This window comes from Physeter macrocephalus, chromosome 4 (genome assembly GCF_002837175.3).
Source record: "Physeter macrocephalus isolate SW-GA chromosome 4, ASM283717v5, whole genome shotgun sequence".
NCBI lineage: Eukaryota > Metazoa > Chordata > Mammalia > Artiodactyla > Physeteridae > Physeter > Physeter macrocephalus.
In genome coordinates, this window is record NC_041217.1 from 19,567,783 (window position 1) to 19,579,464 (window position 11,682).

Consider the following 11,682-nt stretch of genomic DNA (forward strand, 5'->3'; position numbering starts at 1 on the left):
GAGAGATCTTCTTGAAAATCGTGATTTTAATGATTACTTCATATGATATCATATGCTTGCACCAGAATTTCACCTGCCCATCCCCATTGGTTTCCTTCACCTTTTCACTGAAGTCAGACTGTGATTAACACTGTGGACACACTGCTCTGTGTTTCTGAATGTTTCCTTAACATAGGCAGCTAGAAAGGTATGGCTGTTTTTCAGAACTCTTGATAAATATTTGCTGATTGCCTTTCCAAAAGCCTGTCTCCAGTTTGTGACCCATGAATATTGTATTATAACCATCCTCTCACCATACCCTCACCAGCATTGAGTATAATCTTTTAAAAAAAAATTAGTTTATTTATTTATTTATTTTTGGCTGCGTTGGGTCTTTGTTGCTGGGCGAGGGCTTTCTCTAGTTGCGAGGAGTCGGGGCTGCTCTTTCTTGAGGTACGCTGGCTTCTCACTGCAGTGGCTTCGCTTGTTGGAGCACGGGCTCTAGGCAAGCGCGCTTCAGTAGTTGTGGCTCACGGGCTCTAGAGCACAGGCTCAGAAGCCGTGGCCCAGGGACTTAGTTGCTCCACGGCATGTGGGATCTTCCCGGACCAGGGCTCAAACCCGTGTCCCCTGCACCGGCAGCCGGATTCTTAACCACTGCGCCACCAGGGAAGTCTGAGTATAATCTTTCTTACTGTCATCCTTTTCATCACCATCATCACCATCATCATCATCTCTTATCATCTCTATCAGCTTGCGCGTGTGCAAAGGAAGTCTCACTATTTGGGGTTCACTTATTTCGTTGCAAGTGTGGTTGAACGTGGTTTGCGTGTTCATTGTGCATCGAGCTTTGGAGCATCCCTCACCCCTTTGGCCAGAGGATGGGATGCTGGCGGCTGGGCCCGACCACCAGAAAGCCAGGCCTGGGTGGAGCCGCCGCCATCCCGGGCCCTAGCGCCAGGGGGCGCTGCGATCCCAAGTTTCCCATCCACCTCCCCCCGCAGCCCCCCGCCCCGTCCGGGCTGGGCCGGGCTGGGCCGGGCTGGGCCAGGGCGGGCGGCGGGGGTGGAGGCGCAGGCTGGGCGCAGAGGTTGGTGTCTTCGTGCACTGACCTCAGCCGGAGGGCCCGCGGCACCATGACGGTGGGAGCCAGGCTCCGAAGCAAGGCGGCGAGCAGTCTCCCGCGCTGCAGGCCCCTCGCCCGGGGGCGAGGGCGGACGGAGGGGGACGAGGAGGCGGCTGCTATCCTGGAGCATCTGGAGAGCGGGGCCGAGGCGGCGGAGAGCGGGGCGAGCGCGCAGCGTCCGGGGAGCCGGGGCGCGCGGAGGGTGCACCTCGCGGTCCTCCCCGAGCGCTACGAGCCGCTGGAGGAGCCGGCGCCGGGCGAGAAGCCCAAGAAGAGGTACCGGCAGAAGCTGAAGAAGTACGGCAAGGTAGGCATCCCACCGTCCCCACCGTCCCTTGGAGGTCGGGGAGCGCGGGGCGCCCGCCCTAGAGCTGGAGTCGGCTCCCCACAGCCTCTCTGCGCTGCCCTGCACCCCCTCGGCCTCCCACGCGCACCCCCTTCCCGGCATTCACTCCTGGAGCCCCGAGACTGCTAGCTCTGTGAACTGGGCAGTAAGGGGAAAGTAAGCTGCGGGGAGTGATAGAAATTAAAGCAGACGTTTCCCTGCGCACCGCTCCACGGCGATCCCCACGCTGGCGGGTGGGTAACTTTCCCAAGGGGTCGCTTACCCAGGTGGTTCTTGTCCTAGGTGTGTCTTCCCACCCCCTTGTGTAGCTGGTAGGACGGGAATCCGTGTCCCTATTTTAGAAGTGGGAATACTGAGGGATTAGCGTGGTTAGGTGACTTGTAGAAGGTGACCCAGTTGGAAAGTAGGGAGGTACAGCCCAGTTGGTCTGTTTTCCCACAACGTCTTCTCGAGGATATCCTACTAGCTGAGAATTGTTTGGGTTATTTCTCCCAATATTCTCAAGGTGATTTCCAGGGCCTGGGAGCTCAACAATCCGTAAGTATTCACTTGCTGAATCTACTTTTCTCCCAGACAGCTCTCTGTGTACTCTGCAAACCTACTGTCATTTGCATGGGGGTGGGTGGGAAAGAGAGACAGAGGAAGAGAGAGAGAGAATATGAATATGGGACAAAATGGCAGTTTCCTCCTCAGAGATCAAAGCCCCAAAGCAGTTCCCAGGTGCTTTGGCCTGGAAACGCTTGAAGCTAGTGCTGCCTCTGGTCCCTGGGACTGGACATGGCCACCCAGAAGTTAATCACAAAACTCATTCTATCCTGGCCAAAGGGCAGGGGCCCCATCTGATATATCATCCAGTCCTCCGGTGACCTCTTATCATACCTGAAACCGATGTCGCCACACCTAGAAACTTAGCTTTATCATCTTCTTTAAAGGTATGTCAGCAGCTTTTGGAACAGTAAACAAGCAGGCAGTGGTATAGTATTTAATAAATACTATAAAGTTGGGACTTACAGGCTTAGAGTCGTGCTAGGAGGAATTATGCTTCTTCCTGGTCCCAGCTGATCACAAAAAAAAAAAAAAGCCATCATTTGCCTCTCAGCTGGTGAACTGATAATGTGGAAATCTCAGCTTAGAGGCTGGCTGAGCTGAAGATGCTTTGAAGGTTCTCACTATGTGCCAGGCATTGTGCTGAGCACTAGAGGTACAAAAATGGATAGGATGCAGTCCTGCCCTAGAGGAGGCCACAGCCTCCCAGGGAGACGCTGCCATATGGGGCACCGCCATGGAGCTGCATGGGAAGAGCCTGGGCAGTTAATCTTCAGGGATGAGGTTGTAAAGTCAGGGAAGTTTTCAAGTCAATGGTGACATGGAAACTGGGCACAGAAGGATGAGTCAAGGTTTCACAGGTTAATGATGAGGTACTAGTTCACACCCACTAATATAGCTATTATTAGGGAAAAAGAAAACAGAAAATAGCAAGTGTTGGTGAGGATGTGGAAAATCGGAATTCTTGTGCATTGCTGGTGGAAGTGTCAAATGAGGTAGCTGCCGTGGAAAACAATTTGGCAGTTCCTCAAAAAATTAAACACAGAGCTACCATATGATCCAGCAATTCCACTCCTAGGTACATACCCAAAAGAATTGAAAATAGATACTCAAACAAATATATATGTACATGTTCACAGCAGCATTATTCACAATAGCCAAAGAGTGGCAACAACCCAAATGTCCATCAGTTGATAAATGGATGAACAACACGTGGTTCATACACACAATGGAATACTATTCAGCCGTAAAAAGGAAGGAAGTACATGGCAAACACACAAGGTCACATATCATATGTATGATTCCATTTATGTAAAATATGCAGAATAGGTAAATCCAGAGAGACAGAAGGCGGATGGGTGGTTGCCAGGGACTGAAGGGAAGGGGAAATGCCGAGCGACTGCTTAATGCGTGTGGGTTTGCCTTTGGGGATGATGAAAATATTTTGGAAGTAGATAGAAGTGGTGCTTGCATAACACTGTGAATGTGCTCAATGCCACTGAGTTGTTCACTTGACAATGGTTAATTTTTACATTATGTGAATTTCACCTCACCTAGAAAAAGAGGAGTTTCACCAGGTAAAGAAGGGGTGGCATCCAAGGCGGAGGGCAGAGTGCTAGCAGAGATGAGGCAGGGGAGAGCTCTGGAGTGAGTGTTACATGCTCGTTCAATAGACCAGGAGGCCAGGCGAGGACGCTGTCCTGTTGGAGTTGGATGTGCCCTTTCTTCCCTTCAACTTCCACTTTCTTGAAGGTCGACATCTAAGCTCCAACATGGAGGAAGCAGATGGTCCACCCTTCTTTGCTGAAAATCCATGAGAATAGCCAAGTCTCCGCTAGAAATGTGGGGAGGTGACTTTCCCTGCTTTGTTCACCTGGTGAAATTTTATTGCACTTGGGCCATTGGAATAAGGAATGACCTGCAAATAGCTCAACGTGGTTAAGGAATGGCTTTTCCTTCAAGGAAGGGTGAATAAAGTTCCTTTTTATCTGTTAACCGCTCAAATCCTTCACCCAAGTCCCTTCCTGCTTCTATTTAAAGAAAGGTGTTCGGCTTTTGTGAACTGTCCTAGGGTAGGCTCCCCTTCCCCTGCTGCCCCTTGGCCCCAGGCAGGGTCGACCCAATGCTGTGCTGGGTCCAGTCTCTGGCGGGAACCTCTGGGCTCGAAAGGCTGGGTGCCTGGGTCTCTTGGCAGTCAGTGGCCCCAGCTGATTTTTAAGTAATGATGTGAGTGTTCAGGTGGGCAGGGGTTGCTGGGAGAGTGCCGTTTTCTGGGTGCAGGGAAGGGGAAAGGGTGTGGGTTTGCTGTGCCCTTACAGGCTGCCGGGTGCTCTGTTGCACGTACGACGCACAATAACCCTGAATCTTCTCAACGACCTTAGAAAGCCGTGGACTCCCATTATGCAGTGAAGGAAACTGGAGTTTCAGGAAGTTAAGCTCTTTGTTGAAGGCCACACAGCTAGAGAGCAGCAGGGCTGGGCGTCAGGAGTCTCCCCTGGCCCCTGCCTGTTCAAAAGCAGCGAGGGTGGAGGGAGAAGGGGGGTGAGGGAACCAAACCCCAAACTTAGCTTCAAATAGGAGGTCGCCTTTCCCAGGCACCTCCGAGAGCCACAAGGAGGAGTGCAGATAAGGAAAGTTATTAAATTTTGTTAATCGGGCAGCTAGGAGGGGGTTGGAGAGGGGAAACACAGGGTGTGGAATAACCTTGAGCTCAAGAGGAAGAAAAATATCCCACGTCTAAGTAGGGGGTTAGGACAGGGGCCCTGGAGCCAGACTGCCAGGCGCCAGCTGTACTCAGCCTCCTACTGTTTGTGTGACCTTGAGCTCTGCTCTCCTCTCTGCCTCGGTTTCCTCATCTGTCACATAGGCTAATAGGCTAATAGGGCTGTGATAAGGAGTAAATGAGTTAGTCCGTGTACAGGTCTTGGAACGCACCTGGCATATGGCGAGGGTCCTGTAATTGCTGTTGGCTGTTATCTAAGGGGATGGAGGAGAGGTCCCATAGGACTGTTTCTTCTCTGATCAGTTTTTAATGAGCTCTAACTCAGAAAAAAATCAGCTTCTGTAGCTGACAGCCCATCTCAGCTTTGTGCCTGGGTCCTGACCAGATTTCACAAGGGAAGACTTGATTTTTATACTTGGGGGAAAGGGATCTTTGTTGAGAGCTGGTTCCCTTTTGGAAACTGGGGGTGGGGACAGGGAATCCCCAACATCTTTGGGGTTACCCGGGAACCCCCAGAAAAGCCTCACTCCCTGTCTTAGTTTGCCTAAGATTTGCCTAACAGATTACCACAAATACGGTGATTTAAGGCAACACAGATTTATTCTCCTACGGTTCCGGAGGCTAAAAGTCATCTTCCCTGAGCCACAGTCAACAGGCTGGTTCCTTCTGGAGGCTCCAGAGGAAAACCCTTTCTTTGCTCTTTTCAGCTTCCAGAGGTCTGCTCCTCCATCTTCAGGGCCAGTGGCACAGCATCTGCAAATCTCTTTCTCTCTGACCCTCTGCTTCTGGCACTGCATTGCCTTCTCTCCGACTCCTCCTGCTTCCCTTTTGTAAGGGTGGTTGTCTTTATTTGGATCTTTATAAAGATATAAGAATCCTTATAATGATGGGGGCCCCCTGGATAATCCATGGGAGTCTCCCCAATTCAAGATCCTTCATTAAATCACATCCACAAAGTCCCTTTTGCCATATGAGGTAACATATTCACAGATTCTGGGGATTAGGACATGGGCATCTTGAGGGGAGGGCATTATTCAACCTACCACGCTGTCCCATGATCCCCCAGGCCCCTCCGCCCCTCTGAGAGATTATATGGGTTGAAACTCTACTCGGATCAAAAGATTTCAAAATCTGCTCCCTCCAATGACACTGAAATGGTCGATGATATTTTAACATTTCTTTGCATCACATTTCTCAAATCTGCGTTTTGACTGTGTTCTAGCTAATGAGCTATTTTAGTAACTTTTTTTTTCTCATTTGCAAAGATGAAGTGACAAGCAGTTTTTTAAAATAGCAGGCTGAGGGAAACGGATGTACCAATACCCAAAATGTCAAGTTTAATGCAGGCCATCCATGATTCCAGGGGCTTGGCTTATAAAGGATGCTCTGGACTGTTAATACTTACTCCAGGAGGACAGTTTTTGTCGTTGTTGTTATTTCTAACAGGTACGTAAAATTCCCCCCTGGAATCTTATTACACGTTTATAGAGATGTTTCTCTTCGCAGCATCACTGCCTCCCTGCCCCCAGCACACACCCTAATGTCTCACTGGGATTTGATGAGGCAGTGTCCCGGCAATCAGTGTCTAAAGAGGCCATCAGAGTTACCGTCCTCTCCCAGAACTCCTCCTTTGGCCTGAGAACAACCAAAGGAAACACCCAGGCCCTTTCTGGATGCTGGGCATACAGTACTGAGCACGACCTCCTTCTGTTATCCTGAGGCCTCTGAAAGCTGACGTAAGCCAGAAATCATAGGAAAGTACAGTCTTAAGAAACTTTCCTGAACAGATAACAAGATATCTTAGATTTCAAAACTACCACCACAAACATAAATTACTGTAGAATAAAAAGAGGCAAAGGTTATTTTCCAATAAAGATAGCTGACCTTTGGGGGCAGTCTTACTGCCTGCATTTGGTGCCAGGCACTGTTCTAAGGGCTTTCCTTGCGTAAATCTTTTTAAGCCTCTTCACCCAATGAGGTGGTTACTAAATATGCCCATTTCATGGGTGAGGAAACTGAGGCCAATGAAAATTAAATAAGCGATCGGGCTGGAATTTAAGCCCAGGCCGCAAGCAGGCAATTGCAAGGTTACGTACTGCCTTCCTTAAAGAAGGGAAGTGTATGTGGGGGGTAAGGACACAGGCCCTAAGGTGAGATTTCTTTGGGATTGAACTTCAGCCCTGCCTCTTACCAGCTGTATAATCGTGGATAAGTTTAACTCCTTGGTGCATCCTTCTTGTTGAAGCCCGATAGCCAAAGGCCTCTAGGAATGCACGAGTAGCCAGTCCAAGTTAGATCTGTCTGTTTGTTGCAGCAAGGAAGAGTGTATGCCAGAGGGGTCATGAGGCCTCAAAAAGCAGAGCCCTCAAGTAGAGAACTGAATATTTGAGTCTGAGCCGAAGATAGAAATATGGGATTTATCAGCACACAGGAAATACTTAAAGTCATTGGAAATGGATGAGACCACCTGTGGAGAGATTATAGCCCAAAATATTTTTTTTAATAAAAAATAAAGAACAGTACTGAACAACTCCAACATTTTGAAGTTTGATAGAAGGGAAAGAAAGCTGAGGAGGGCCATAAAAAAGAATGAAATAATGCCATTTGCAGCAACATGAATGGACCTAGAGATTATCACACTAAGTGAAGTAAGTCAGACAAAGACAAATATCACATAATGCCACTTAAATGTGGAATCTAAAAAAAGATACAAATGAACTTACTTACAAAACAGAAAGAAACTCACAGGCATAGAAAACAAACTTACCAAAGGGGAAAGTGGGGGGGGAGGGAGGGATAAATTAGGAATTTGGGATTAACAGATATACACCACTGTTTATAAAATAAACAACAAGGACCTACCGTATAGCACAGGGAACGATATTCAAAATCTTGTAATAACCTATCATGGAAAAGAATCTGACAAAGAATATATAGGTGTATGTGTATATATATATATATATATATATATATATGTATATGAATAACTGAATGGTTTTGCTGTACACCTGAACCATTGTAAATCAACTCTATTTCAATTAAAAATTATTTTAAAAAAAGAAAGCTGAGGAGGGGCTTCATGTGAGGTAAGGGAAAACCAAGATAATACGGAGTCAAAGAGGCCGAATGAGTGTTTCATGAAGTTTGTCCAAAGCTGTTGAGAGTCAGGGGGAAGGCAGAAAAATGCTCATTGGCCCAGGCAGCATGGCGGGGGCAGATGGCCATGACCAAGCAACCCTGGGTGGGTCAGGGTAGAGGAAGAGGGTATAAGAAGGGAGGAAGTGGAAGCTGTGTGTGCAGATGGCGCTTTCCACTGGTTTGCCGTGAAGGAGAGCAGAGACCCAGGCAGGACCTAGAGAAGGGTATGGAGTCATGGGGAGAGCTGAGCATATCTGTAAGCTGAAAGGAACGATCCAGTGGGGAGGAAGAGGATGGTGATGTTGGAGAAGGGAAAGCTGAGGGCAAGCTGAGAGAGGGTACCAACAGCAAGTGTCAAGGGAATGGCCTTGGGGGAAGAGGGCCATTTTCTCTACTGGGACACCGGCAAGGTGGAAGGAGAAGCTGGGGCAGGTGTAGACAGTGGTGGAGGATGAACGGGTTCCCTAATGACTTCTGAGTCAGTTGAGAGATGAGGTGGGCTCATCTAATGAGGGTATGGACACTGTGTGTGCTTCTCTGTGTACATTGGGGGCAGAGAGGCTTGTGGAGAAAGGAAAAGGTAAGAAATAATATCTGGGAGAGAGGGACAGTCAGCCTACTGGACTGACGGACTAGGCTGGCCAGGCAGCGTTGGAAGTCAAAGGCAGGTTTGTGATTGTGATGAGGGATTTTAAGTGGTTATTGGAGTTGGAAAAATCGAGGATGTAGAGACAAGATGTGTGAGGATGTCCAGGTCACCTACATGGATGTTGTCGTCACGGAGAAGGATGACAGAAGTTGGGGGTGGAGAGAGAAAGGGGGAGGGGCAACCGCACAATCACTGTTAGTCGGTGGTCGGGGTCTTCATTTTTCTGTTGCGATTCCACTTGAATCCCTTGGATGCCCTCAGTCTAGCACCAGGCCTTGAAGAGAAGGAGGAGGAAGAGTGGGTACCAAGAAAGAAAGGCCCAGTCGTTACCCTCAAGGAGCGTAGAATTGTATCGGGAACCCAAGACTTCCGTGGATGCAGCAACGGCAGAGCAGTAGGAGATTTTAAAGACACAACTGGGGGTCAGAAAGGGGTGTGCCCTGGAGGCGGAGGAAGGACTGGGTGGGCTTTCAGATCAGGTGGATGGCGGAAAACTCTCGACCCAGCCTTCAGCAGATCCAGTAACTTCGCTGGAACAGAAGAGAACGGGCTCTGGTTTAAAAAATACAACAAAACTGGTTTGGTTTTAAAAGTAGCAGCTTCACTGCTGTTTCCAAGAAGATCGCTGAATGATCTGGAAACATGCGGGGCTGGAAAGCCCTTTTCAAGGTGCTGATGTCTGTTCTGAGCCCCCGAGTGTTCGGATGATGGGGTTGGGTGGGTGTGGGACACCAGAGAGCTGGGAAAATGCTAGCTGGCTCATTTGCCCTGGGAAAATGAGGCGAAATGATTCTTTATGTATGGCACCACTGTGCATGGAAGATTACAAAGTTGCCTCGCCTAACCCTTTGCTTTTCTCTCCTGTTCTTAAAAATAGAACGTTGGGAAGGTTATCACCAAAGGATGCCGCTACATCGTGGTCGGCCTGCAGGGATTCGCTGCTGCCTACTCCGCCCCGTTCGGAGTGGCCACCAGTGTGGTGTCGTTTGTCCGCTAGTGGGAGCTGCCTGGGCAGATGCCACGGGAGTGGCCGGAAGCCTCTGTTCCTGGAACGGTGCGAATCCAGGAGCATTTCAGACTTGAACTCACAAAATACTCGGAAGAAAGAAAACGTCTTGGGTCAACTGGATGAGTGTTTCGGCTGAGTCATTCCCGCGCACCCGCTGAGCTTTCCACATGTCTGGGACACAGGTGGCCCTGGTGGACAGTCCCGCAGAGCATTAGGCTGAGGCCAGGCTTGGGATTAGGATTAGTTCGCTAAAACCGGAGCTGCCCGTGAAGGGGGCAGGGGCTGGTGTGGAGACAAACACTTGACAGAAGTCCGCGCTCTGGGTGGGTAGCGGAGTGGTGATTAGGGACAGGGATGGGGGATTTGGATCTGGAGTGAGCTGCCTTGCCCAATTCTGGAAAGCTCACAGGCTGACAGGGCTCCCAGCCCTTAGCTGCTTCGGTTCTGAGGACACCCAAGGAACTGTTTGTTCCTGAAGTCACCCCCCCATCTCCCTCCTGTACCCCTTTGCCACCGGGAGTTTTAATTACAGGCTTGAGAAGAAAGAAGGGAGAAAAACCTCTTTGAAGGCCACGATGCTTTGAAAACTGTGTTGACAATGTGTCACGACTGTTTCAAGTAGATGAAGACTTGTCACTTTCACCTTCTCTGACATGAATGTGGAGGTGGTGATGCCCTCATCAGCAAGTTCAGATGCAGGGCTGCCGGGCCCAGTCCAGCCCAGTCCAGCCAAGCCACGTGGAGCTGGCCAGACTCTCCTGCAGGCAGATGGCTGGCTGAGGTCGTGGGCCTCCTGACTCAGCTGCCTGGGGTACCATCAGCACCCCCGTGCTCGACATCAAGCCGACGAAGGGTGCTCTCTCTGGGGAGAGAGGGAGGTGCTATACCTGGAAATGAAAGTGTATGATTTAGAGAAGGAACCAGAACGTAGGAGACAGGTACAAAGGAAGCAGAAGAAGGATGCTGGACGAGAGAAGCGGAAGCACAGGTGCCAGGTCTGCGTTAGCAGCGTTGGAAAATCTTAGGCTCTGGGCGGGGTCCAGGGGAGGCTGGGTGACCAGAGACGCCGTGCTGGTTCTTCCAGACCCTCTGAGGCCTGTGAGCTCACATTGGCTGCCTTTGGAGCAGCCTTTCCTCTTCTGTGCTGCCCAGTCTGACGTCATCTCAGCTGGATTCAAAGTTAGGGCGGGCGAGGGTCCTGGGCCTGGAGGGTGACCCGTGGACTGCCACTGGACCGTCGGACAGGCGGGGGCCCGCTGCCAACCACCACGATAGGCCCCTGTTCTGACCTGGTTTCCAGAATGTCCTGAAGTCCAAAATAGTTATCAGGGACCCGTCTGCGGGATTGCTGGCAACACCTGCTCGTTGCCCTGTGAAGTTTCCCGGGGCAGGGAAATGAGGGCTCAGCGCTCATGCTTCACCCGTCCAACCCAACCAGGCGGCACCGGGAAGTGGAGAAGGTTGGAAGACAGACAGAAGGACAGAAAGAGGAATGAGTGGAGGAGAGCGTTGTAGCCGTGAAGATAGATTGTGCTTCACGTTCGGGAGGCTCATGTTGAAGATGAACTTGGACCCAATTCCTGCATCATTAAATATCGGTGAGGAAAAGAGAAAACAAATGGTCTTGTTGTAGCTCAAATGATGAGAGTTGGTGATGGCACATCTTCACACATGTACGATAATTACGGCGTGCCTGGCCACGCTGGGAGTCAGGGAAAAGAGGCGACATCCGTGGAAGAAAAAGCAAAGCATCGTCTGGTGGGAAAGAGAGTCAGGCCTGTGCGACCTGCTGGTCACAGGAAAGGCATCCGGGAAGAAGGAACCTGTGTGGGTTTGGAGGACGCCTTCCCGGTGGCCCAGTACTGCTGACCTGCCCCCCGAGAAGCCCGTCGAGTCTCCCAGGGGACGTAGAAGTGTGACCTGGGCGGGACGAGAGCGGCTGAAGCCTGTCCAAGGGAGAATCGCCCCCCCCACCCCCAAATTAGAGACATTATAAGGCCAAGCACATTTGGCCCTCACGTTTGAGAATTCTGCTTAAAAATTAATCCAGAAATTTCAAAAGTCAAAACCTCGCAGGGATGGTCCTGGGAGCCAGATTCGTGTGCACAGAAGATGAACTGCTCTAAACTGTCACTCAGCTGAGTTGTCGTTTCCCCCGAGACAAGGC

General features: G+C 50.3%; 1 protein-coding gene across 1 annotated transcript; it reads left to right on the forward strand.

The window, feature by feature from the left end:
- The first annotated feature begins 865 nt into the window (after positions 1–865).
- C4H1orf115 (chromosome 4 C1orf115 homolog) lies at positions 866–11,669 on the forward strand. Its single transcript, XM_007129278.3, is given in 3 exon segments — positions 866–922; positions 924–1,412; positions 9,384–11,669. Coding segments are annotated over 3 exon segments (666 nt in total). The 3' UTR covers positions 9,504–11,669.
- Positions 11,670–11,682: the final 13 nt, after the last annotated feature.